The sequence below is a fragment of the Ailuropoda melanoleuca genome, chromosome 4, assembly GCF_002007445.2.
Source record: "Ailuropoda melanoleuca isolate Jingjing chromosome 4, ASM200744v2, whole genome shotgun sequence".
NCBI classification, from domain to species: domain Eukaryota; kingdom Metazoa; phylum Chordata; class Mammalia; order Carnivora; family Ursidae; genus Ailuropoda; species Ailuropoda melanoleuca.
The window spans coordinates 4,400,037-4,427,517 of NC_048221.1; the positions used below are offsets into that span (position 1 = coordinate 4,400,037).

Here is a 27,481-nt window from a genome sequence, read left to right on the forward strand (position 1 = left end):
GAGAAGTTCAGGCTCTGAAATCAGTTCTGGGGTCAAATTCTGACTAGCTATGTCAACTCAACCTTCTGCGTCTGGAGGGGGTACAGACCCCCACCTCACAGGGGAGCTGTTGAAGACTCCCACCTTCCCAGGTGAAGGGGCACCGAGAAGGCAAACGGCGCGCCGCGGCTGATGCCCGGGGGGCCCCCATTACAGGTGAACTGTTACCAGCAAAGGGCCAACCCACAGCGCTGGCCCCTGGAAGGTCAGTGGAAAGGACACCTCCCAAGCCAGAGAAGGGCAGCCTACCAGGACAGGAGAAGGAAAACTTCCACTCTCCTAAGGCTCTAGATGCCCAGAGGCAGCCCAGGGCCCCTTTTTCTTTCTAAAATATAAAATTATAAATAGATTGGAAAGGTATGAAGACATTTTCCTCACAAAAAACAACACCACTAATGCAATGCACATGGGCTAACGTCATATTTGATGCCCTTCTCATCTACCTGGTAGGTTTTTAATTTTACTTTTTTTCATATATAAATACAGTCTATCCTCCTTATTTTTTTTTCAGATTCTGTATTTGCAAGGTTGCCTGCTCACTAAAATTTATTTGTAACCCCCAAATCAGCTCATGCTGTAAATGCACGGCCTTCTGAGGATCTATTTAATGTCATGTTCTTGTGTTTCTGTTGAGTGATGTCACTGTTGAAAGTGGTCCCCAAGTCTAATGCCGAAATGCTGTCTAGTGTTCCTGAGCACAAGGCCACGAGGAGCCCAGGGGAAAAATACAGGTGTTAGATAAACTTCATTCAGGCATAAATGACAGTGCTGTTGGCCATTAAGTGCAATGGTAATGAACCAACAGTGTATTAAATAAAGTGTCCCTGAACAGAAAACACATATAATCAAAGTTAGGTAGTGATCAAAATAGTTGATAAAAATCTTGTGACCAGAGGCTGCCAAGAACCTGACTCCACAATTCCATTAAAAGCAATGGTCCTATTATTTTCAATAATTCGGTGCTCACAGCACTTTTATAAACATAAATACCACAAATAACAAGAACTGACTATATAAAAATATATATGTATGTCACGATAGGAAAAAAATTGTGTGTGTGTGTGTGTGGTAGGGAGGGGAGAATTCATTTTTACATATAAAAATATATTCTTCCAGGGGCGCCTGGGTGGCACAGCGGTTAAGCATCTGCCTTCGGCTCAGGGCGTGATCCCGGCGTTATGGGATCGAGCTATTTTTTTTTTTTTCTTCCAGGCAGGGGCCAGTTAGCACAGTGGCTGAGAATGGGGAGGGGGCAGGGTGGGCAGCTGCACGGAGGAGCAGGGGGCAGGCTGAGAGGCCAAGGCTGTGGGACAGAGGGGAACCCAGAGGCGGCAGGCTGAGGAAAGGAACAGTGTGGTTGGGAGGCTGGATACATTGAGCAAATAAGTAAAGAGATTTTTAAAAAGTGGGAGCTAAGTTTCTCACTGGCAGAGAAGACGTTCAGGAAAAGGCTAGAAAGAACCATGAGGTGTTACGTTTGGATTGGAGGTACTGGTACAAACTCCTAGTTTTATAACATATACACGCACAGACACAGAACCAGAGAAGTGTGTTATACATAAATGTATCTACCTACGTGTGTATGTGCACAGTCAGTCATGTACACATGCACATACATACACACAGATGTTTTCTATCTCTGTCTGCTCTCAGGGCCCGGCAGCAGTGGGCACGCTGAGTGCCCAGATCTTGGTTTCTAAATCCCATCTACTGCTAAAAGGGACCAGGCATGTTTGGGGAAGTGTCTGATTCCCAGGCTAAGAAAGGCAATGCATAAGAGAAGCCTGGAATATCTTGCATCAGAAAGTTAAACAGTACAAAAAAAAAAAAAAAGAAAGAAAGAAAGAAAGAAAAAGGAAGGAAAGAAGGAAGGAAGGAAGGGAGGGGTGGGTGGGACCTGTCCGAGGGCCAGAGGACCAGAGGAACCAGCCTGAAGGGCTTTCCGCTGGCCACATGGGGGGCAATTTGCATACCAAAAGTAACAGATTGCAGCCCACTGAATAACTGGTTGTCATGACTATACTACAAAGTCACGAATAATGAAGAACACAGAAGGAATGATGGGATGAGAAAGTCTCATGATGCAGGAGGACAAACAGGAGCTTTCAGTGGGTACCCAGGTCACTGGCTGGAGCTTTGACGCTAGGGAAGATATTGGCGTAGTCTCACAATACCTCCCCACAAAATTCTTTTTTTTTTTTTTTAAAGATTTTATTTATTTATTTGACAGAGATAGAGACAGCCAGCGAGAGAGGGAACACAAGCAGGGGGAGTGGGAGAGGAAGAAGCAGGCTCATAGCAGAGGAGCCTGATGTGGGGCTCGATCCCATAACGCTGGGATCACGCCCTGAGCCGAAGGCAGACGCTTAACCGCTGTGCCACCCAGGCGCCCCTCCCCACAAAATTCTGATCGATTATAACAGCAGGAAAGATAAATTTAAGGTGGGGGAACCTGAGAGACAGCAACTTGACCAGGTGGTCAAGGTTTTCATCACCTCCTGATAACTGTGCTAAAAGGAACACAGCATGGTTTCCTGCCGTATTCTTTCCGAGAAAGCTGTAGTGAGTCGGAGGGACCGGGGGCTGCGCGCGACCTCTGCTTTACCTGGGCAGCACTTTGGTTCGCATGCAGGGGAAGTCCCTCACAGAACAAGACTTTCCAGAGGCAACAGCACAGAGCCTACCATCCAGGAGGGGAGGAGGGCAAGGACCCACCCCAACACCCCAGGGGGAAGGGGGCTTATTTGTCTAAGTGGCATTGCCTGCAGCTCGGCAGGGAGTCTTGGGCCGGAGAGCTCCAAAGGGCACAGCAGCCTGGGCTCTGTTAGAGCTCTGGGGTTTGTCTTCTATATGGTGCATGTTGGGTGCAGTTTCAAGTGATGTACAAAGCACGCAGGCTCTAAATGGCCAAAAATATGCTTATTTAAGATACATTTAAACAACCACATGTGTAAGAAACCGAGTTTGTTACTACCTTTCCCTTCCAATGGTGTATAATGATCTCTCTCTCAACTAAATAGATCTTAAGAAAAGAAAAGGAAAAAAAAGAAAAGGGAAAGGAGGAAGGAAGGAAGGAAGGAAGGAAGGAGGGAGGGAGGGAGGGAGGAAGGAAGGAAGGAAGGAAAAGAAAGAACAAAAGAGAAAAGGAAAGAAAGACTACTGATAACCTGGTGAGGGTGGGGGGCAGTGGACGATGGAGGAAGTGATCTCCATAAAGAGGACAGAGCGTTCTTTGTACTGTTTTGGAAACTTTCCTGTGACCCTTGAATCTATTATTTCAAAATAAATTATTTAAAAGGCATATTAAATGCATTTTTCTCCCGATTAAAAACATACGGTATAGACACTTTCTCCTGTAAAGACAAATACAACCACCCACTTGCTCTAACCACGGCCCAGCGCTCCAGAGTAGGGGTTCTGCACGGCCCTCACCCGTGCCCCATCACTGGACATTTAGGTTGTTTCCACCTGTTCGCTAACACCACGCGGTGAGGGCCCTTGTATGCGCCGCCCCATGCAGAGCCTATCTCGTCAGGTTCCATCTTCGTTACACCAAGGATTCTTCTGGCCTCTCCACTGTAGTCACCAAGGCCAGCACTGAGTTCGGCTCTCAGTTGATCGACCACGCTGGCAAGCAGAACGACTCCCGACCGCCTGGGCTAGTCTAACAGACCTACAGTCTCCACTCAGCACATCCCGATCCATTCATTTCTCCTTCCCCGGGGCAGCGCCCTCAGGATCCAATCCCACAGACGGTACCCGGAGTTTCCGCCCAATCGAAAGGACCCAAATCTTGTATGTCTTTTGCGATTCTTCTCCAAGGTGTGACTTTGTACATAGCCTCCTGAAGTGCCTGGAAGCTTGACTAGCTTGAGCTAGCGTGAAAACTGGTTTCTACTGCAACATGACTGCCTCCAAATACAAGAGTGCTGCCTTTTTTCCCCCTGGCCTGGGAGCCTGAGTGGGATTTAAAAGTTCAGGGCACTCGTACTCTGAAAACTACAGAACGCTTACGAAAGAAAGTAAAGAAGACAAAAAGAAATGAGAAAACATCCCATGCTCATGGATTGGAAGAACAAACACTGTGAAACTGTCCATGCCACCCAAAGCAATCTACACATTGAATGTAATTCCTATCAAAACACCACCAGCATTTTTCACAGAGCTGGAACAAACAATCCTAAGATTTGTATGGAACCACAAAAGACCCCAAAGCAACCTTGAAAAAGAAAAGCAAAACTGGAGGCATCACGATTCCGGATTTCAAACTACATAACAAAGTTGTAATCATCAAGACAGTGTGGTTCTGGCACAAAAACAAAACAAAACAAAACAAAAAACCAGTATGGTTCTTGTTACACCAGACACAAAGATAGACTCAAAATGGATGAAAGATCTCAATGCAAGACAAGAATCCATCAAAAGCCTAGAGAACATAAGCAGTGACCTCTGTGACCTCGGCCACAGCAACTTCTTGCTAGACACATCTCTAAAGACAAGGGAAACAAAAGCAAAAATGAACTACTGGAACTTCGTCAAGATAAAAAGCTTCTGCACAGAGAAGGAAACGATGAACAAAACTAAAAGACAACCCACAGAACGGGAGCAGACATCTGCAAATGACACAGCAGATCAAGGGCTAGTTTCCAAGATCTCTGAGGAACTTATCAAAGTCAACACTCAAAGAAACAAATAATCCAGTTAGGAAATGGGCAGAAGACATGAACAGACTCTTCTTCAAAGAAGACCTACAAACGGCCAACAGACACATGAAAAGTGCTCCACATCACTCGGCATCAGGGAAATACAATCAAAACCACAATGAGACACCACCTCACACCCGTCAGAATGGCTAAAATCAACAAGTCAGGAAATGACAGATGCTGACGAGCATGTGGAGAAAGAGGAGCCCTCTTACACTGTTGGTGGGAATGCAAACTGGTGCAGCCATTCTGGAAAACAGTATGTCAGTTCCTCAAAAAGTTAAAGATAGAGCTACCCTATGACCCAGCAATTGCACTACTAGGTTTTTACCCAAAGGATACAAACACAGTCATTTGAAGGGGCACCTGCAGCCCAATGGTTATAGCAGCACTATCAACAACAAATTGTGGAAGGAGCCCAAATGTCCACTCACAGATGAATGGATAAAGAAGATGTGGTGGTGTATACACACACACACACACACACACACACACACACACACGCTGGAATATTACCCAGCCACCAAAACGAATGAAATTTTGTCATTTGCAAGGACATGGATGGAGCTAGAGTGTATTATGCTAAGAGAAATGAGCCAGTCAGAGAAAGACAAATACCAAATGATTTCACTCATATGTGGCATTTAAGAAACAGAATGGGTGAACGTGAGGGAAAGGGGGGAAAAAGAGAAGGAGAGAGGGAGGCAAACCATAAGAGACTCTTAACCATGGAGAACAAACTGAGGGCTGCTGGAGGGGGGAGGAGGGTAGGGGATGGGCTAAAGGGGTGATGGGTATTAAGGAGGGCTCTTGTGTGGTGAGCACTGGGTGTTCTATGTAAGTGACGAATCACTAAATTCTACTCCCGAAACCAATACTACACCACATGTGAACTAACTAGAATTTAAATAAAAATTTGAAAAATAAATAAATAAAATAAAAATAAATAAATAGAAGTTCAGAGCACTCAAAATCCTACCGTCTTCCTCCCAAATTACACCATTCCAATATTTCCATTCTCAGGGTATTGTTAACTCAAATAATGCCCTAATTTTCATGCAAAGATCTGGCAAGGCTGTGAATTCACACCGTGTAATAATTCAATAACCTACAGCTGGAAGAGGTAAGAAATCACTGAAAGCATCCATAGAACAGATTCTCTGAACATGATCTGAGATAAGAATTTGAACTCAGAGCCTGTCATTTTCATAAGCCCTCCCAGTGCAGCCATAAATAGCCTGCCTGTTCAGAGTCCTTATAATTCTTGTGTCTCCCATAATGACCTACTCTTCCTGTCCTGCCGTCCACCAGATCCTTGCCTTAAATGAAAGAACAAAGATGCAGGACTTTCATGTTAACAACTTTCCATAATGCTACTGACCGAGCAGTGTGGTATAAGATCAATTAGAGAGTACAGAAATGAAAACTCACATTTATGGCCAACTAATTTTTGATAAAGGTGCCTCAGTGGTTCAATGGGGAAAGGACAGTCTTTTCAATAAATGATGCTGGAATAATATGCCACTAACTCAAAATGTATCATACACCTAAACATAAAAGCCAAAACTACAAAACTTTAGGGGGAAAAAGAGAAAATCTTTGTGTCCTTGGATTAGGTAAAGATTTCTTAGACATGAGAGCAAAGCACACACCATAAATGAAAAAAAATGACACAATTGGGCTTCACTGAAATTAAAAACTCTCGCCCTTCAAAACAGACTGTCAAGGGGGCGCCTGGGTGGCTCAGTCTTTAAGTATCTGCCTTCGGCTCAGGTCATGATCCCAGGGTCCTGGGATGGAGCCCCGCGTTGGGCTCTTTGCTCAGGAAGGAGTCGGCTTCTCCCTCCATGTGCTTTCCTCTCTCTCACTCTCAAATAAATAAATAAATAAACTCTTTAAAAAAAAAATCACGTATCTGCTAAAGGACTTGTAACTAGAACTACTCAACAATAAAAAGGCAAATGGCTAAATTTAGAAACGGGCCAAGGACTTGCTTGGACGTTTCCCTAAAGACAGACATGGGGTCACTAAGCATGTGAAAAGATGCTTAATGTCATTAATCATCAGGGAAATGCAAGTCAAAACTATAAGGAGATAGCACTGTTGCACCCCCCAGGATGGCTAAAAATTTTAAATCTGGCAATACTGAGTGTCAGCGAGGCTCTGGAGTAAATGCAAAACAGCAAGGCCACTTTGGAAAGCAGCTTAGAAAGTTTCTTGAAATGTTAAACATGGGGTTACTGTATGATCCAGCAATTCAGCTCCTAGGTATACACCAAAGAGAAATGACACAAAAACTTGTACACGAATGTTCATAGCAGCATTATTCATAATCACCAGATGCTAGGAGAAAATTCAAATGTCCACCAACCGATGAATCAATACACAAAAACACAGTACCCTCCAAACAACGGAACACGACTCAACCATAAAAACTCACGAACAACTGAGAAACGCAGATGAATTTACGCTATGTGGAAGCAGCCAGACACAAAAGACTACACGTTGTATTTCTCCATTTACATGACACTCCTTAGTAAGGCCAAACGATGGCGACAGAGCAGAGCAGTAGTCACCCAAGGCTGGGATGAGGAGCTAGGTCAGTCTCACACAGGCTCCGGGGAACTTTTCAGGGTGATTATGGTAATGGCTTCACAACCGTATGACTTTTATTAAAAAACATTGTACTGGACTCTTGCAATGGGTCAATTTTGTGGTTTGTCAATGGTAGCTCCGAAAAGCGGGGAGGTGGGGGGGGGGGTTGCTCCTAGGGCTGGAAGAGCACGCTCCTGGCTCCCGCTCGAGAAGGCTCCGTCTCTGCAGCGGCTGACGGCGGACTCGCGCTGCCTGCGCTGCGCTCAGGGAGACTGCGCATGCTCGAGAAGCTGCTGATTCAGGAGACCACTGGCCAAAGGAGGAAGCTGAGGCTCCCACTGCTGGCCCCAGAAACCACCCGGCTCTCCCCCTCACATGACTCACTTCCAAATCAATCAAGACTGGGAACCTCGACAACCACCCCAGCAACCACCAATCTACTGTCTGTCTCCCCGGGGCTGATTACTTCAAGCACCTCCCACGAGTGGGATCAGGCCGTATTTGTCCTTTTGTGTCCGGCTCATGGCACTGAGCACAATGTCCTTGAGGTTCACCCACGCTGTAGCAGGTGTCAGCATGGCCTTCCTTTTTTAAGGCTGAATCATAGCTCATTGTATGGAGGGACCACACTGTGTTTATCCTTCATCCATCAATGGACAGTGGGTTCCTTTTAACTACTGTGAATTGTGCTGCTGGGAACATGAGCAAAAATCTCTTCTAATCCCTGCTTCCCATTCTCTTGGGTATATTCCCAGAAATGGGATTGCTGGGTCATATGGTAACTCTGTGTTTGATTTTTTGAGGAACCAAAGAGGCCTTTAAGTGACTTTATGGTTTATCAACTGCAACAGCCTCCAGCACAATATGTGGAAATGCAGCTGTGTGTCTATCTGGGGGACTATCCTAGCTCCAGACTGTGCCTAATGGACACATGAGTTCACAACCCCCCAGGCACAGCGACTCAAAGTCCTTCTCGACCTTTTGGGAGCTTCAGGTTTTGCCTGACACTCTCAGCTTCCCTGGCCTCCGTGACGTCATGCCTTCCACAGTACCTTCTCTATCTCACGACTCCCCTTCTGGTCCCCCTGTGAACTTTGTCACCCAAAGCTAACAACGCTGGGCAGGGACTATGGAATCCCTCCAGCTGCCAGCCTTAAACCCAAGACTTTGCTACCAGTTCCTCCCTGGGAGCTGCCACCCTGGGAACCACTGGCTGTGGGGCAGACCCTTGTCCCCTAAGACGGGTGTCTGTGACCATCACGGCTCCAGGCTACAGAATCCACAGTGAGGTCACAAAGCCTGGCCACAGGCAGGAACATTCTGGATGTCCAGTCTAGAGACCGCTGTCCCCCTGTGGCTAGAGCAGGGGAGCGACCAAAGCTGATAGAAAGAAGTGGGAGACAGAAGTGGGCACAGCCTCCCTGACGACAGAGAAGGGTGAAAATGCGTCGTGGGTAGAAGGCAGGGGCTGGAGTGGAGATATTTCAGCTCCCACCAGGGGTCAACCAGTATGCACACTGGGTGGGGGATGGACACGGAAGGTACCAGAAAGCAATTTTTTACTAACACAGCCAGCAAGACCTGATGCTGATCCCACCCTCACCACCTATCTTGCTTCATTTCCTACTTTCCCCCCACTTTTCCTTATACTCCAGCCCCGATGGCCTTCATCATATTACTCTCCTTTCTCGGATGTTTTTCCCTCCCTTTTTTGCCTGATCAACTCCTACCCACTGTTCACAGCAGCCTTCCCTGACCACCCACATGAGTAGGTGGGAACCCCTGTGCCTCCACACAGCTGGACACTCTCAGCCATCCCCACTGGACTGCAACTGTGTATTCGGTCCCAGAAGGCCAGATGCTCCCCAGACAGTAAGAAGAGAGGCCGAAGACACAGCACACCATGTCCTCACTCAAGACACTGAGTCCAACAGAGAGAGATCACCGACAAGAAATTAAAGCCAAAGGTAGGGGGCTCTTTGGGCCTCAGAGAAGCCAGTCAGGGTTGGTTAAGGGTGGGTGAGCCAGCCTTGGGATCTCTGAGGTCAGGTCAGCGTGGTGGAGGAGGCTGGCGGGTGGCCCGGGAAGGGAGGTGGCGAAGGTGGACACCGTTGTCAGAGGCGCCTGGTCCTCGGGAAGTCCACAGGAGAGGCAGTGGGCCCGTGACTGAGCTGCCTGCTTGCTGGTGGGGCTGCTGCTGCTGCTGAACTCCACCCTCTGGGCCAGCGCCTCTGTCTGTCCACCCGGCCCGGCGCCCTCTTCTGCGCCTCTCTACCCTCTTCCATCTTTCTCCCTTGGCGGCGGTGACTTCCTTCCTCTGTCCGCCATGCCTCTTTTCCCCCACCCTCCCCCACTTTCTCTGCCCACCCCTGCCGCCATGAGGGCCACAGCCCTGCCCCTCTTTCACCCACCTGCGGTCTCACCGCTCCTGAGCCCCGCCTGCCCACAGGCAACCCGTACTGGACGTCAAAGCGCGACGGCGAGGTGCACCTGCGGCGGGAGGACGCCTTCACCAGCCAGGCGCCCTTCACCGTGCACGACTTGGTCATACACGGCCATCAAGTACGCCAACTACGTCGCGCTCGGCTCCAAGCACAGGAACGGCTGGCACCTGCTCACCTACATCGAGTACTACGAGGAGTGCCGGCGTGCAGCCAAGGCCTTCCTCAAGGTACCACGTGCTCTCCCGCGCTTGCGCGCCGCCCGCCCCTCTGCACTTGCGCACTGCTGTGCCGGCGCCACCGCGCCTGCGTGCCACTCCCCGACCCTGCCCCCTCCCCCTCCCCGTTTTCTTCTGTGCCCCTCGTGCCAGGCCGGCCTGTGCACGCGTCCTTTCCTCTGGCTCCACCCTTACCTGTGCATTCTTGCTCACCTCACTTAACCTCGCTCGCCATGCGGTGTACTTAGATGCCTGTGACTTTTTTGTTAAAAATCCAGTTAGGCTACACTTGTGGGCATAGCATGATGTATAGATTTGTGGAATCACCGTGTTGTACTCACGAAGCTAATGGAACACTTGGTGTCAGCTGTGCTTCAAACTAACATTTTTTTTTAATTACTCAGCCTCGCCGTGCCTCAGTGTCCCCATTTGTAAAATGGGGATTCTTATATCTTTTTTATATATTATATTAAAAATATATACGTTATATATGGACATAACCATTTTATACTTGATTAAATTTAGTATAAAACGTGTTCTATTAGCATTTTATGTACAAACATATAAAATAAAATATAAAAACACCTAGCGCAAGGGTTTGCTATAGGAATTCAGGGAGTTGGGGTGCCTGGGTGGCTCGGTCAGTGAAGCATCTGCCTTCGTTCCGATCATGATCCCTGGCTCCTGGGATCCGAGCCCCGCATCTGGCTCCCTGCTCCGCAGGGAGTCTGCTTCTCTCTCTCCTTCTGCTGCTACCCCTGCTTGTGCTCTTGCTCTCTCTCTCCCTCTCTCTCAAATAAAGAAATAAATACAATATTTTAAAAAAATAAGAATTCAGGGAGTTTATTAAACAGCCCCTGACTCACACTGAGCATTACATCAGCATTAACTATATTCTTATGGTAGTTATTGTTAATGTATCTCTTCCCCAACGTCTCATCTTTTTTTTTTAAGATTTATTTATTTATTTGGGGGGAGGGGCAGAGAGAGAGATAAAATCTCAAGCAAACTCCCCACTGAACACAGAGCCTGACACTGGTCTTGATCTCACAAGCCTGAGATCATGACCTGAGCCCCAAAACCACACGTCAGACACTCAACCGACTAAGCCACCCAGTTGCCCCTCCCATGTCTCACCTTTTGAGTGAGGTCATCCCTGATCACCCTGGGTCCCCAGACTCACCACCCCCAACACTCTCTATCATAGCCCCTTTGAAAATGTTTTGCCCCCCTCTCATAGCCACATGGTAACATGGTTGTATAATTTTATTTGTTTGGTTGGTCAGTTCCTGAAGGCCAGGGGCCAGACTGCCTCATTCATTGCAGGCCCCCAGAATTTAGCCCCTTGGGTATGTCTTCAATGAAGAAATGCCCGTTTATCAGATTAGGAAAGGGGATAAGAGACCTCTAGGGGCTTGTCCAGTCAATGTAACAAATGAGGATGCAGGAAATAGTGATCCAGAGAAAACTGAAGAAGAGAAAGGGGTAGATGAGCTGGGGTGGGGTTGAAATCTTACCCTACAGTGGCCAGCGAGAGCCTCTCTGAGAGTGGCATTTCAACGGAGACTTAAACAACTGGGGAGGGGGGGATCTAAGTGAATGCTTGAGGATAAGTGTTGCAGGCAGTGGAAACAAATGTGCAAAGGCCCTGGGGCGGGATGGTGCCTGGCATGTTGGCTGAACAGCAAAGAGGCCCATGTGGCTAAAGCAGGGCGAGAGGGGGAGGTGGTGAGGGCAGTGGGTAATGGGGCAAGTCTTGCTGGGCCTTGTGGGGCTTTCACCAGTAGCGAGGTGGGAGCCATGGAGGGCTGTAAGCAGAGGGATGTGCCCAGAGTTGGGTGCTCATAGGCCCTGTGTGGCTGCTGCAGAGAGAACAGACTGGGTGGAAAAAGACCCGTTGAGGTTGAGATGACGATGTTTGGGACCTGTGTGGTAGCAGGGGAGGAGATGAGAAGTGGTCCGATTCTGGAGGCAAAGCCAACATCATTTCCTGATGAACTGGGTGTCTGTGAGAATGAAAGGTGTTGTCTGTCCTGGGCAACTTGAAGGAACTGCTGTTCCTCCGACTGAGATTGCAGAAGGTGGGGTCGGCAGAGGGGGGTGGGTAACATCAACAATTCTACTGGGGCCACGTTGAGTTTGTGATGCCCTGTTCAGACAAGGACACCAGGAATGCACAGTTGAACCCGAGAGTCTAGAGGGGAAAGGCCCCCCTGGGGATCAGGAGGTGGCATCCCCTGATTTTGCCAGGTTGGGTGAATGGTGCACCGTTTTTAATTTTTAAGTCAATCTGGACGTCAGCACAAATAATCATGTGGGTAAACATAGCTTGAGCTATGCAGATGTTCTCCCAATATTTTATCTAACAAAAGTGGAGGGGGAAAAGGATCTTACCTAAGTGTTAACCAATAAAGGAGGGGAGTCACTAAATTATGGGACAGAGGGAGAGAGAGAAACAGACTCCCCCACTGAGCAGGGAACCTGAGGTGGGGACTCCATCCCAGGACCCCGAGATCATGACCTGAGCCGAAGGCAGATGTTTAACCAACCGAGCTACCCAGGTGCCCCTAAATCGGGACATCTCTGTATTACACACTGTCATGGAGGTGTTGTGTTTGATACCGTAGTGAAGGGAGAACAGTCAGAATGTATGGTTTTATGAACAATGGCATGTCATGATAATAGAGGCATAGTCCTGCCCTGATTTTGTCAAATATTTATTCATAAACACGCCGGGGTGGGGAGCATTTTGTTTCTATTTTCTCAGGGCTTTTTAGTCTCAGTACTATCGACACTTGGGGCTGGATTATGCTTTGCGGAGGGGTCTGTCCTGTATGTGAGAGGGTGTTTCTTGGCCTCTCTGGTGCCCACCCACTCAATGTCAGCGCCATTCCCTTCCCCAAAAATGTCTCCCGATGTTGCTCAATGTCGCCTGGGAAGGCAGAATCACCCCTGTTGAGAACTGCTGCTCTGGAGGGGTATGTGGTAGCTTGTAATGGGGGGATGGGCTATTTTATCAGCAAACAGAAGCACAAATGGTCAACAGAGAAAAGAGAGCCCAGGGTTCTCAGCCTGAGGCTCCCGGGCAGGTGGGGGCAAGTGGCAGGTGAGCCCACCCGTGCCTCACAAGGGCCTCCTTCCCCAGCTGGGCCTGGAGCGCTTCCACGGCGTGGGGATCATGGGGTTAAACTCGGAGGAGTGGGTCATCGCCAGCATTGGTGCTATCATGGCTGGGTAAGAGGGACCTGGTATCTCCCTGGGGTACATGGGTCAGGAAGCCACCAGCCCGGCAAAGGTTCATCCTTCCTCTTGAATCCGTAGGGGGTCTCACAGAAGAGTCCCCAGTTTACGAGCAGACTAAGGCTTCTGTTTGATCTGTGCTCAATGGCATTTGTCAAGGGCTCAGCCCTGGGCACCAACCAGCTCACCCTTCCTGACCTCCTCTACCTGTCGAACTCATACACATCCTGTGAAGCCCAGCTCCCATGACCCCTCCTTCAAAAAGCCTTCCCCCTCTCCCCAGGGTTCTCCAGCATTGAGCCCTCCCCCACTTGTCCAGACCACTGGGGAACCCCTAGAGGGCAGGGTCCACGCCCAAGCTGTCCCTGAGGCATGTTGTTGGTGTCCAAGGATGTCGGCCACACTCTGTGCCCTGCCCAAGGGACTGTCTCTCCTTTGGTAAAACCGGCCTCCTGGGAGCCCTGCAATTCACCAGTGGGTCCTCACCTCTTGGGTTCTGCTTCCAGAGGCTTCTCTGTTGGCATATTGTCCACCAACTCCCCAAAAGTCTGCCAGGTCATCGCCGAAAGCTCAGAGATGGACATCTTTGTGGTGGATAATGACAGGCAGTTGCAGAAAATCATCCAGGTCAGTGACTCCAGGGCCTTTGGGAGCCAGGAGGGCATGCCTGGTGGAGGGCACAGCTTAGGTAAAGGCACAGACTTGGGCTGGTAAAGAAAAGGGAGCCAATGAACGAAGCGCCTACCATCCCATTGTTACTCACAAGCTGGGAACTGTGGATCCCATGCACGGGCAGGTCTGGGGCCTCTAAGAGGTGCCAGGGATGTGCTGTTCCTGCCAAATGGCCCTCTCATTGCTGGCCACAGCAGGTGCTCAAGCCTGAGGAAGTCAGAGCCCGTCCAATGCTGGCTCAGGGGCTGACCCCCAACACACCCCAAACTGGGACTTAGATGCGCCCACTGCAAACAGATCTCTCTTCCCACTTTTCAAAACAATTATCATGGTAAAATGCACACAATATGCAATTTACCGTCTTAACCCTCTTTAGTGTACCATTCAGTGGCACTGAGTGTTCACACAGTGTTGTGCAACGATGACCTCTGTCTGGTTCCAGAATGTTCCATCACCTGAAAAGGAAACCCTGTGCCCATTAGTGGGGATGCTTCATTTCCCTGGCCCCAGTCCCTGGCAGCCACCAACCCACTTCCTGTCTCTGTGGATTTGCCTGTTCTGGACGTTTCATCTTAACGGAACTGCACAACGGATCCTGAATCTCCTTGGGTCCAGGGCTGATCCAAGTGAGGGGGTTCTGGGTGTGGGCGCCATGGCTCAGAGGCCACCTTCACTAACTCTGGGCCCTGGGGCGAGGTGTTTGCCCTTCTGGTGCCTCAGGTTCCTCACCTGTAAAATGGCAGAGGTAATAGGACCTACCTAATGGGTTTGGTTCCGAGGATGAACTACGTAAACCTGAAATGGGTTAGGACGGAGCTTAGCATGGTCAGTGTTCAATGCTAACACTATTGTCAACAGGGTCATCGATGGGTTGGTCATTCCTATTTGATCTTCGTTCCAAGGAGGGAATGGGGAGAGATCCATGGGCCTATGGGGCCCCCAGAAGAGGTGGACATCTGGGTAATGCCCACTCACGTTCGGCCACCCCACACTCGGGTCTTCTCCTCCCTCCCATATACCACCTATAACCCTCCGCTATAAGGAACCAGTAATGGTCCTACAGCTGAAACTTCTGTGCCAGCCCCTGCCCGTCCTGCAGCCTGAGCTGAACCCTGTGAAATGCGGACCCTATGAGGACCCATGAAAAGTGGACAGAGGCATGTAGGCAAAGACAGGGCCACCACAAAACACCCACTAGGATGACTCAGATGTTTCAAACGGACAATACCAAGTGTTGCCGAGGACGCCGAGCAGCTGGAACACTCCTCCACTCCTGGCAGAAATGCAAGATGGGGGGTGCCTGAGTGGCACGGTGGTTAAGCGTCTGTGTTCGGCTCAGGGCGTGATCCCGGCGTTATGGGATCGAGCCCCACATCAGGCTCCTCCGATATGAGCCTGCTTCTTCCTCTCCCACTCCCCCTGCTTGTGTTCCCTCTCTCGCTGGCTGTCTCTCTCTCTGTCAAATAAATAAACAAAATCTTAAAAAAGAAAAAAAAAGAAATGCAAGATGGTACAGACACCTTGGAAAATGGCCTGACAGTTTCACCGCAAGTGAAACAAACCCCTACCAAATGATCCAGACCTTCCACTCGGAGTATGTACCCAAGAGAAGTGAGAACGTGTGTCTACACTGCACGGCAGTGTCCTCGGCCATTCTAGGCATGATTGCCCAAAACTGGCCAAACATCCAGTAACCAAGATCCGGTTGTTTTTCTATATGAACAGCGGTCCATCCAGACCACCGAACAACAGCAACGACCGGGCTGTTGTTCAACGTGGCTGCATTGAAAGGTGCTAAACGGGGCACCCTCGAGGGAAGGCTACCCACCGTGTGGATTCATATATGTGAAGCCCCAGCAAAGGCAAAGCTATAGGACAGAAATCCAGAGCAGTGGTTGCCAGGTTGAAAGGAGGAAACCGACCACAAAGGGGCCTGAGGAAACTTTATGGGGTGAGGGAAATATTCTAGATCTTGACCAAGATGGTGGTCACACTGCTATAAGTTTCTCAGGACTCGTGGAACTGCGGCGCCTGGGTGGCTCAGTCGGTTAAGCGTCTGACTCTTGCTTTCGGCTCAGGTCGTGATCTCAGGATTCCATGATCGTGCCCCGAGATGGGCTCCACGCTCAGTGTGGAGTCTGCCTGAGATTCTGTCCCTCTCTCCCTCTGCCCCTCCCCCTGCTTGTGCGCATGCTCTCTCTCTCAAAATAAATTAATAAATCTTAGGAAAAAAAAAAGACTCATGAAACTGTAGACCTGAAAAGGGTGACTTGTACTGTGTGCAAATTGTTCGTCCGTAAACCCAGGCCTGTGTCGGTGAGAACCAAAACCGGGGCAGCCACTCTGGAACGCAGCATGGCGATTCCTCAAAACTTCACAGTTCGCAGCAATCCCACTTCCAGATATGTACCCGAGAGAAGTGAAGGAAAGATCTTGAAGATACATTGGCACACTCAAGTTCACAGCAGCAGTATGCACGAGAGTCAAAATGTGGAAATAACCCAAATGTCTGTTGATGGATGAGTGAATAAACAAAATATGGTCCGTCCATCCATGTGCTGGAACAGAAGGGACCCTGACACCTGCCACGACGTGGAGAGACCCTGAGGACACGGTGCTCAGCAAGAGCAGCCAGACCGAGGAGGACACATCCCGCAGGACCCCACTCCCAGGAGGTCCCCAGACGAGTCCCGTCCACACAGACAGAGAGGAGCTGGTGGGAGCCAGGGCTGGGGCAGGGGCTGGGGAGTCCGTGCTTTGTGGGGACAGTCTCTGTGTGGGGAGATGGAACGTTCTGGAGATCAGTTTCCCAGTAACGCAAATACACTTAACACTACAAACTGTATGCTTAAAAATGGTTACGGTGGTAAACTTTGTTATGTATTTTTTAATCACAATCAAATGTTTTCATGCTTATTAAACAAATAAATAAATAAATAAACAAACCCTAGACAGGGTCTGTGCAGGCGACCAGGTACGTACTTGGCATGCGTCGTCCTCCACCTGATAGGGTGGGGCTGATGTAAATAAGGAAACTTTCACTGCCCGGCTCTCCTCCCTGTGGTTTCTTCTTGTTCCTCTTCACTTGTTTGAACCTTAACCACAGAGCCAGGCCTGGGACGGCAGACCCCCTGCCCTCCATGCTCTGTATCTTTTGCCCCGGCTGATAGCTGTGTGCGGACATTTCCCACATTTGTATCTCCAGCTTTCCCGGTAATCACCGTGGGATACCAAAGAGGAATCTCAGACGCGGCCTGTCCAGACCCGGCTCCACCTTCCCCCACCCAAAGCCTGCTCTTCCCTCGTGTTTCCGATCTCAGGCGGCAGCAACTTCCTCTTCCCAAGCTGCTCAGACTCAAGGTCTGGCCCCATTTCGGAGTCCCCTCTCTCTCAGGAAATCCCTCGGGCTCAGTGTGATCCACAGAACGCCAAAGAGGTCGGTGCCCTAATCCCTGGAACCTGTGATCCTAGCACCTCGGGTGGCAAATGGGATTTCGGATTTCGCTGATGGGATTAAGATTAAGGCCCTTTAGCTGGGAGATGATCCTGGATTATCCGGGTGGGTCCCCTATAATCACATGAGCCCTTCAAAGCACAGAATTTTCTCTGGCAGGAGACAGGAAAGAGAAGGGAGAGCAGAGAGATTCAAAGCATGAGAGGAACTCAACCCCCCTGTTTCTGGCTCTGAAAATAGAGGAAGGGACCATGAGCCAGGGAATATGGTGAGCTCTACAAGCTGGGAAGGGCCCTCAGCAGACAGCCAGCAAGGAGACAGACAGACCTCAGTCCTACAACTGCAGGGGACTGAATTCTGCCCACAACCGAAACAAACCCGTTCCCAAATGAACAGTCCTGCCGTGGAGCCTCCAGAAGGGACCTAGCCTTCCCACACCTTGATTTTGGGATTACGAGACTCTAAGCAGAGACCGGACCGAGCCGCTCAATGCTCGCTCCCTTAGCCTGTCCCAGCAGCCACAGGAAACCAGCGCAGTCTGCCTTCAAAATGGGTCCAGGAGCCCTCAATGTCAAAAACAAAACACACCACCAACGAAAACCCAGTTCAAAGATGGGCGAAGGACTTGGACATGTCTCCAGAGAAGAAACATGAATGGCCAGTAAGCCCATGGGAAGGTGCTCAACGTCCAAAGTCATCCGGGAAGGGCAGAAGGAAGCCGCCACGAAAGGCCACGTCACACCCACGGAGACAGCGATGACCAGAAATGCAGGTGACAAGTGGTGGTGGGGATGTGGAGCCCCTGGAGCCCTCGTGCACAGCTGGATGATGGAAGATGGGGCGCTCTGTTCAGAAAGCCAACCCCACGATCCAGCGAGCCCACGCCTAGGTGTCTCCCCAAAAGAATGGAAAACAGGTGTGCAAACAAAAATTCGAACATAAACTCTCACGGCAGCCCAGACACGGGAACAGCCCAGTGGCCCACCAGCCAACGAACGGATAAATTGTGGCCCATCCCCACACCAGACTGTTCCTCGGCCCTAAGCGCCGATGCGCGCCCCCACATGGATGGACCTTGGAAACGTGAAGCTCAGTGAGAGAAGCCAGACACACAAGACCACAGAGTGTAGGATTCCATCTATATGAAATATCTGGAATAGGCCGATCTGTAGAGACAGAGTGGATTGATTAGTGGTTTCCGGGGGACTGGAGGTTGGAGGAATGGAGTCACTGCTAAAGGGCACTGGGTTTCCTTTTGGGGAGATGGAATGTTCTGGAACTAGATGGAGGTGCCGGTCGCATCACCTGAATGTACTAAATACCGCTCAATTGTCCACTTTGAAATGGGTAAAATGGTAAATTCATGTGTATTTCGCCACAATGCAAAGAGAACTGGGGAGTGCCCTTGCCACCCGTGGGGGGAGTGCTGGGGAGACGGGCTGGGGGCTCAGCTGTGGCCAGCGCTCGTGCCCCGTGCTTGCTGAGCCCATGCTATCTGACAGATCCAGGGCTCCTTGAAGCACCTCAAGGCCATCGTCCAGTACAAGGAGGAGATCCGGACCCGGCTGCAGAACCTGTATTCCGTAGGTCCTCACCGGGAGGGCAGGGTCGGGGCTGTGGCGCAGGGGTTGAGGCCTCAGGCTCAAGGGTCCCCTTCCCCCAACCACCACCACCGTGAGCCGCATACCACCCCATCCCCCACCGCCTCTCTGCAGTGGAGAGGGTTCCTGGACCTGGCTGACGGCGTCTCGGAAGACACGCTGGACCGGGTCATCGACTCCCAAAAGCCCAACCAGTGCTGTGCCCTGGTCTATAGCCTGTCGGCCACCGGCCCCCCAAAGGCCATGATGCTCAGCCACGACAACGTGAGTGTCCCCTCCAGAGGGGGCAGCTGGGGCTCCGGGTCTCGCCTGGACGAAGGTGAGCTCCCGGGGGTTGAGAACAGAATGGCCTACAGGTGACGGCTAAGGTGCTTGCAGATCACCTGGACCACGGTGGCCACGGCCCAGAGGCTGTCCTACAGGTGCCCCCCGGAGGAGCAGGAGGTCCTGGTGAGCTACCTCCCCCTCAGCTACATGGGGGCCCAGCTCTTCGACATGTGGGTGTCCATCTCTGTCGCCGGAGCCCTCTACTTTGCCCAGCCGGATGCTCTGAGGGTGAGCGGAGCTCCCCGGCCCTCCGCCGTGGTGGGTGCAGGCGAGATTGGGGAGGCTGGCGGGGTAGGGGTCACCTGCGTGGGGTGCTCGGCCCAGAACTGGAGTCCCCGCCCTGCCCCCGCCCCCAACCGGCTGTGCGACTTTGGTCCTTCTCCTCTCTGGGCCTCAGTTTCCCCATCTGGAAGTGAAGGGGCTGAAGCAGACACGAGCTAGTGTCCTGGGGAATGGGAAGCTCCTACCACGGGGCAAAACTCACCAGCACAGGAAGCTTAATTGGGCCACTAAAAGAGCACGTGAGGGGAAACAGCCCAAGTGCCCGTCAATAGATAAATGGATAAATAAATGAGGTCCACCCGTCCAATGGCATATGATTCAGCCTTAAAAAGGAAGGGAGCCTGACACCTGCCACAACGTGGACAGACCCTTGAGGACACTGGGCTCAGAGAGAGCAGCCAGACCCAGAAGGACACATCCCGCAGGACCCCACTCCCAGGAGGTCCCCAGAGGAGTCCCGTCCACACAGACAGAGAGGAGCTGGTGGGAGCCAGGGCTGGGGCAGGGGCTGGGGAGTCCGTGCTTCCTGGGGATGGAGAGATGGAACGTGTGGAGAGATGGAACGTGTGGAGAGAGGGCTGCAGGACAATGTGAGTGTGTTTCATGCCGCGGAGCTGTGCGTTTAAAAGGGTCAAGATGGTGTTATGTGGATTTTACTGCAATAAATAAAAGGCACCTGAGGTCACTGACAGAGATCCTGCAACCTCAGTCACAGCTGTGTTGACTCCCGGAGGGTAGAGAATCACACGCTTCCCATCAGGACAGGAAGCAGGGAAAGCGAAGGACCCAGACATCGTTGCCAGGATCCTTGGGACTCCCTCAGCCAAGAGGCCCGCACACTTGTCCCACAAAGGGCCAGGCAGTGAGTGATTCAGGGTTCCCGGGCCCAGGGGCGCAACTGAGGCGAATCACGTAGGTACTTAGGGAGAGAACAAATTTCTGCAGATTTCTCGTTGAAAAAATGGGAGACGTTATGGACACGAAAGCTTCGATTTCATATTTCCACATGTCACAAGATCTTCTTCTTAGAGCTCTTTAAAGGCCTTTTTATCATGTGAAACCCGGCTCCGCTTTGGGGCGGGCCTTTGCGCAGGTGGGCACTGTGGGCTTTGCTCGGCTTGGTCCCGGTTTTACTCTCCAGCATTCATTGTTCATGTGGCGCTTGTGGTCGCTGGGGAATCTCTCTTGGTAACCGAGAAGATGTGAAAATAGTGACAAAACCAGAGTTTGTCCCTTCCCATTCCCCACTTCCTCCTATGATCTACCCCCCCATCCCTCCCTGTCTGTCTCGTCTTGTCTCTCTCTCCCTCCATCTCTTAATCTCGGCATGTGTGTCTATCATTCTCTGTGTGTCTCTGTCTCTATCTCTGTCTCTCTCTGTCTCTGCTCCTTCCTGTGCCTTCTCCACCCACCCTTGCCCTGGCTCAGGGTTCTGGGCGAGGGTGGACGGGACCACAGAAACAGCCAACAGTGTGTTGAGCCATGCGGGGAAGGACACAGGTCCTGCATGCCCCGCTGATCAGGGCGGGTAGGAACAGATGGTCCTGGCCCATCCCCTTCGGTGCTCCCTGCCTCACTCACGACACGGCTCCCAGCCATGGCCGCGGGGAAGGGCTTCACACACCCAGCCCCACAGTTGGGCAGGGGGGCTGAGGGCTGGGGCGGGGTTGGCCGGGAGCCCATCGTGCCGTGTGGTGCAGGGCTCCCTGATAGACACGCTGCGGGAGGTGAAGCCCACCCTGTTCCACGGCGTCCCATGGGTCTGGGACAGGTTGCTGGACAACCTGAAGACCAGTCAGCTCTCGTCGACCCCATTCCGGAGGAGGATCGACCAGTGGGCCATGTGGCTGGGACTCAAGACAAACAGAAAGCGCATGTTGAGGTGAGGCTGGGTCTCAGGGCTGCCCTGGACGGGGGTGGGGGGCCGCCCGGGCCGGCGTGGAGTCCTGAGGCCCAACTCTGTTCCCCTGCATCGGCTCCTCCAGGCAGACCCATGCCCCGCTGTGCTTCGGCCTGGCCAAGAGGCTGACCTTCAACCAGGCCCGGAGGTTCCTGGGCCTCCATCACTGCCGGCAGTACTTCAACTTGGGCCTGGGGCTCTCCAGAGCCACCCTGGATTACTTCCTCAGTCTCAACATGCCCATCTTTGAGCTCTACGGCCTGTCCGAGAGCACGGGCATCCACACGCTCTCCAGGCAGCAGGACTTCCGGCTGCTGAGGTGGGTTCTGGTGGAGGGACGGACAGAGGACTGGGGCGGGGGTGGAGGTGGGGGGATGGCCAGGGCTGACCTTGACCAGGTGCACACGGTCCCCCTACGCAGTCCTTCCCCACTGCGGGACGCATATCCGAAGGCCAACGAGTGAAAGCAAGTGAGCCCATGAGTGCGATGACCTGAAGCCTTTCTGATTTGTTTCCTAATTTGCAAACCATTCTTTTTACCAATGGCCAACCATTTTTGACACCCTGGCCCCTTGGGAGGGAACACATCCATTGCTGTGTAAAGGTTACCCTCATATGTAGCAGTTTAGTACCATGAACATGATTTCGTGGTCTCTGTGGGTCGGGAACTGGGCAGCTGTGTGGTCCTGGCTCCGAGTCCCTCACAGGCTCGCAGCCAAGCTGTTGGCTGGGGCAGCCTCATCTGAAGGCTCAACCGGGGCCAGAGGAGCCGCTCGGAGGCCGGCTTCCTCAAACGGCTGCGGGCGGGAGGCCTCCGTTCCTTGCTGCTTTCAGCGGGTGGCTTTGCTTCTTTGCTCTGCCGACCTCTCTACAGGGCGGCTTGGGGGTCCCCTGCCATGGCAGTAGGCTTCCCCCATACAAGAGACCCCAGAGAGGGCAAGGCAGAAGCCACAATCTCCTTTAGGTCTAGGCCAGATTCAGCGAATAAAAATATAGGACACCCAGGGACGCTTGAATTTCCCACAAACAACTTCATTTTTTTAAGTATAAATATATCCCCTGTAATATCTGGGATATACTTTTACTTACACAAAAATTTGTAATTCAGATATAACCAGGCATCTTACATTTGATCTGCCAACCCTATTATGACCTAACCTCAGAAGTGGCACTTTTATTATTTGTGCCATGCCTGATGGGATCAGGCCCACCAGCCCTCTCCAGGGTGGGAGGGGGGCTACACTGGGATGTGGATTCCGGGTGGGCAAAGCCATCTTGGAGGCTGGCTACTACCACCACTGATTCAGTTCAGGGCCCCCTGCACATTTCCTGGAGGACTCACCTGTGTTGAAAAACCAGGACAACACAGGGGACTTGAATGAGTCATGGCCCTCTTGGTGTGCTGGCTTTCTCTCCCGCCCTCGATCTCCCTAACCTGGGGCTCGCCTCTGGACAGGTGACCATTTTCAAAGATCACACCAGACACTCCTTAAAGCCACAGGGACAGATTGTATTCACTACTACTGTGATGAGAAGGGTCCTGTGTGAACTGACCTCCAGTTCAATTTGGGTCAAGGGACTGGATGTCTTAGAGGGGTCTGTGGGGTCAGGGAGGTGGTGCCTGGGAAGGGGCCATCACAAAAAGCAGGAGGGGGGGTTCACTAACTGAACCCATCTGGGTCTGTCGACAGGCACTTGGTTCTCTGGAGAGAAATCCACTTCTGGTGTGTTTGTGGCAGGAGGCTTAGATCAGAGCAAGCTGCCCTCTGCAGTGGGGTCCTGGGCCTCCCACGGCGGCAGGGGGGGGGCAGAGTTACCTCCCTGAATGTTTGCATTTCAAAGGGCAGAGCAAGGACTTATCTGCAAGCTTCTCGAAGTAGCTCCTTTAAAGGGGGCTTAGGGGGCCCTCTGGGAGCTTTCTCGGGCAGGGATGTGAGGGGGAGGAGCTGGCCTGGGGACGCGGCCTGAGTGCTCCGAGATGCTAAGGTTTTCTCAAGTCTCTCCGTGCGGGAGGGGTGACGCGGTTTGGCTCGGAGCCTGCAGGTCTCGGAGAGCAAGGCCAAGGGCTAGAGAAGAGAGCTCAGCGGAGCCCGAGCAGCGTTTGCTCAAGGACAGAGTCCGCGGCACCATCCTTACAGCACCTTGGCTTCGGGGAGGCGGAAGCAAGCTTCAGCAGAGACAGGACGAAGAGCCAGTCACAAAGGGTCTCCTGGACCCCCAAACCCGGAGAGGCAGGGCAGAAACAGGGACAGGCATGGAGGCTGAAGGAAGGACGGGTTACACGGCCAGAGCCATTGGACCGGGTGGCGGTGTTTGGAGCCACTTTGCTTTCTAGGGAGCCGCTTGGCGTGTTGAGTGATCCCTGCCTGCTGGTGGTGTCAGACCACTAGGGTTACAGCAGGGGCCGGGGGGTGGGGGGACACGACGTCAAGAATCCCTGCCACGTGGGGGGTGGGGCTTGTGATCTAAGCAGCCAGAGCCAGCCCTTGATGCTTCTAGAATCTATCGTTCCTCACAAGACATCAGCAGCTCGAGGGAAGTGGGGTTGGCAGCGGTGAAATCAGAGTAGAGGGGCTCCGCGGAGACTCTCAGTTTCCCATTATTTCATTGGGGCCTGCCAGCTTGGTTCCAAGTCAGGGAGGGCCAAGCCTTCCCTCCCTGGGGGGCCACAGCCTGTCTCCCTCTCCACCTGCCCCCTGCTTTGGATCTGCAGGACTCTAGAAGCCAGCCAGGTGGGAAAGGCCTAGCATCTGAACAGCTGGGAGCCTGGGGGAAGAGGAGCAGTGAGCAGGGGTGCCCCTGTGCCAACAGGAGCCTCTGTCTGGTGTGTCTATAATACCCCTTCCCTGCCCGCTGTCCCCAGCTGTGGGAAGTCCCTCCCCAGCACCCACACCAAGACACAGAAGGAAGATGAGGAGGGCATTGGGGACATCTACATTTGGGGCCGCAACGTCTTCATGGGGTATCTCGATGATGAGGAGAATACCCAGGCGAAGATCGATGCCCGTGGCTGGTTGCACACGGGGGACCTGGGCTTTATGGACCCTGATGAATTCCTCTATGTCGTGGGCAACGCCAGAGGTGAGCAAGACAAGGCTGCAAGGTGCTCTCTGCCTCTGGCCGGGCCCCACAGGGCCGCCGTGGACAGTAGTGCAGGTTGCACGCAGCACAGTGATGGGGGAGGACTAAGGTCCAGCTTGGAAGAAGGGTCACCCTTTGCACACCTGGGCTCCATCTCTGTCGTTTCTGAACATCAAGGGGTGGCCATGGGCTCCAGGAGAGCTGACTTGATGCGGCTTTTCAGGAGCACAGCCCTGCTCCCTCTCCGCATGCAGATATCATCACCCTCAGCTCAGGCGAGAAGATCAACCCGAACCCCATCGAGGAGCGGGTGAAGAGGCACATCCCCATCGTGCGCTACGTCATGCTGGTGGGCCAGGACGCGCCGTACCTGTGTGCCCTGCTCACGCTGAAGGTACCTCGCGGCTGTGTTTTTGAGCCTTGTGGCAATCCAGGCTGTTGGCTGGACGGAGGCCGCTGTCCCGGCTTCAAGATGGGGAAACTGAGACTGGGAGAGGCGAGGTCACGCGTCGGTCACTCAGTGCCAAGCCTGGGGTATGCTGACCAGGCCCCATGGAGGAGAAGCTCCTGGCCTGATTCCAGGGAAATGGCAGCTGGACCTAGGAAGTGGGGACGTGTGGGGCAAGCCTCCCCAAGCCAAGCCTATTTTCTCATTTGCGCCACGGGGATGGGGACCCGGCCCTCCCAGGGTCGAGAAGAGAGTGACAGGTGACCCACGAGGGCGAGCCCCCGCCTGGGGAGCTGGGCTGGGGGGCTGCTGTGGGCGTGGGGGCAGCTGGGGGCCGCCTGACCCATTGCCCCCGAATGACAGTGTCAGATCAACACGGACACAGGGGAGCCCCGGAACGCACTGACCAGCGAGGCGGTCGCTTTCTGCCGGCAGCTCAGGAGCCAGGCCACCAGGCTGTCGGACATCGTGTACGACGGAGACCCAGTGGTCTTGGAGTTCATCAGCCAGGGCATTGACGCTGCCAACGCGGAGGTCGTCTCGAGCAGCGCCAAGATCATCAAGTGGGCCATTCTCAGGACGGACTTCTCCATAGCTGGAGGGGAGCTGGGTGAGTGGGCGGGCGCCCGGGGAGGGGTCCTGGTGCGGGGGCTCACGCCCAAGCCCCTGGCATGCTCATTAACACACCACCATCTCCCGGGCTGGGATCCCTGGTGTCTGCGATTCTCACCGGCCCCTCCAAGGAATCTGGCAGGGGTGAAGGGGGCGCTCCTCCATGGGGGGAAATTCTCAGGGCACTTTGGGACGGGCCTACCGGCCCTCTCCTCCTTGGGCCCCTCCATCCGAGCCACCTACTGTTCCGACCCCAGCGCCCCCCCCCCGCACCCCCAGGACAGATCTGGCCCGCTAACACCTCATCCTGCCGTGAGGGAGCCTCCTGCAGGGGTGGGGGAGGGGGCTCGCCTTGCACGTGATTCTGTTACAGGGGCAACCACCAAACTGAAGAGGGCCATGGTGGCCAGGATCTACCAAGCTGAAATTGAGAGCCTTTATGAGGAGGACGAGGAGGAATACTAGCAGACAGCAAAGGCCCGGGGCTTCCTGCTTCATCCCCGCCTGCCGTCCCCCTCCTTCCGTCCCCCTCTCGGACGATCCGGACCTTCGAGGAGCTGCCTTCTAGAAGGAGGGAAGCTGCTCCGAGTGCCAAATGCCGAGCGGGGACAGGTTTTAACTAAGATGCCCCCTCTGGGGTTGCGTTTTACATTTAAAGGTAGAAGGTAATACAATTGGTGTCACTAAAGCAGCGGTTCTTACCAGGGTGGTCCTGCGCCCCCCTCCAAACACACATGGTGATGTCCGGGGACATTTTGGGTTGTCCCCACTAGGCAGGCAGGGGCTAGAGGCATGTGGCAGGCGGGTGCAGAGTTTCCCACTAAAGGCTCCGGAAAAGGCAGAGCCAGGTGTGATCGAGCTCATAGGTTTCCCCACTTTGAGAACTCCGCACACACTAACATAAGAGAGGTGCGGGACTGCTGCACAGGCTCGCGACCCCCTGGAGAGACGGTGCAGGAAGGTCCCCTGGCCGTCTGCAGTCACCCAGAGAGAACAGCCATGGGTTCTCTGCGGACCCACCCAGCGCCATCAAGGACACGTTTTTTTGGAAACTAAAATTATTTTTTTTTAAAGATTTTATTTATTTATTCGATAGAGATAGAGACAGCCAGCGAGAGAGGGAACACACGCAGGGGGAGTGGGAGAGGAAGAAGCAGACTCATAGTGGAGGAGCCTGATGTGGGGCTCGATCCCAGAACGCCGGGATCACGCCCTGAGCCGAAGGCAGACGCTTAACCGCTGTGCCACCCAGGCGCCCCGGAAACTAAAATTCAAACTAAAATGTTAACAGGAAACTTCAGGACGACAAGATAAAGAAAACGTTCTAGAACTCAAGCCGATTAGGTTCCATCGGAAAGCAAACAGAGAATTCTAGGAGGGGAATAATAACGAAGAGGGACTAGTCCTACCAGTAATCAAGAAATGCCGACGGGGGCGCCTGGGTTGCACAGCGGTTGGGCGTCTGCCTTCAGCTCAGGGCGTGATCCTGGCGTTATGGGATCGAGTCCCACATCGGGCTCCTCCACTATGAGCCTGCTTCTTCCTCTCCCACTCCCCCTGCTTGTGTTCCCTCTCTCGCTGGCTGTCTCTATCTCTGTCAGATAAATAAATAAAATCTTTAAAAAAAAAAAAAAAAAAGAAATGCCGACGGCGCGGTAATTAAAAGCTCAGTGATGGGGCATAAATAATAGATGTGCAGAGGAGAGGAGCCCGGCACACAGACAAGAATGCAGGAATGGAGTGGCCTTTCACGTAGTGGAGGAAGCACGGGTTAGCCCGTGACCGTGACCGTGACCATGACTGGGGGTGCAGTGCCTACCACGGAAACAGAGCTGGGGCCCTGCCTCCCGGCAGGATGAACTCCAGAC

General features: G+C 52.6%; 1 protein-coding gene across 1 annotated transcript; it reads left to right on the forward strand.

Annotated features, from left to right (window-relative positions):
- The first annotated feature begins 9,714 nt into the window (after nt 1–9,714).
- LOC100473313 (long-chain-fatty-acid--CoA ligase ACSBG2) lies at nt 9,715–26,672 on the forward strand. The gene is made up of 9 exons (XM_034660020.1): nt 9,715–10,008; nt 18,865–19,227; nt 19,342–19,518; nt 21,273–21,454; nt 21,558–21,791; nt 24,336–24,553; nt 24,808–24,947; nt 25,365–25,611; nt 25,987–26,672. The coding sequence occupies exons 1-9, from the start codon at nt 9,715–9,717 to the stop codon at nt 26,076–26,078; spliced, it is 1,947 nt and encodes a 648-aa protein (XP_034515911.1). The 3' UTR covers nt 26,079–26,672.
- Nucleotides 26,673–27,481: the final 809 nt, after the last annotated feature.

Bases quoted from the DNA above. Each gene is read 5' to 3' on its own strand.
- LOC100473313 (XM_034660020.1), top strand. From the start codon at position 9,715: ATGAGGGCCACAGCCCTGCCCCTCTTTCACCCACCTGCGGTCTCACCG. The intron at 24,554-24,807 runs GTGAGCAAGACA...CTCCGCATGCAG, and splicing joins TGTCGTGGGCAACGCCAGAG to ATATCATCACCCTCAGCTCA. The intron at 24,948-25,364 runs GTACCTCGCGGC...CCCGAATGACAG, and splicing joins GTGCCCTGCTCACGCTGAAG to TGTCAGATCAACACGGACAC.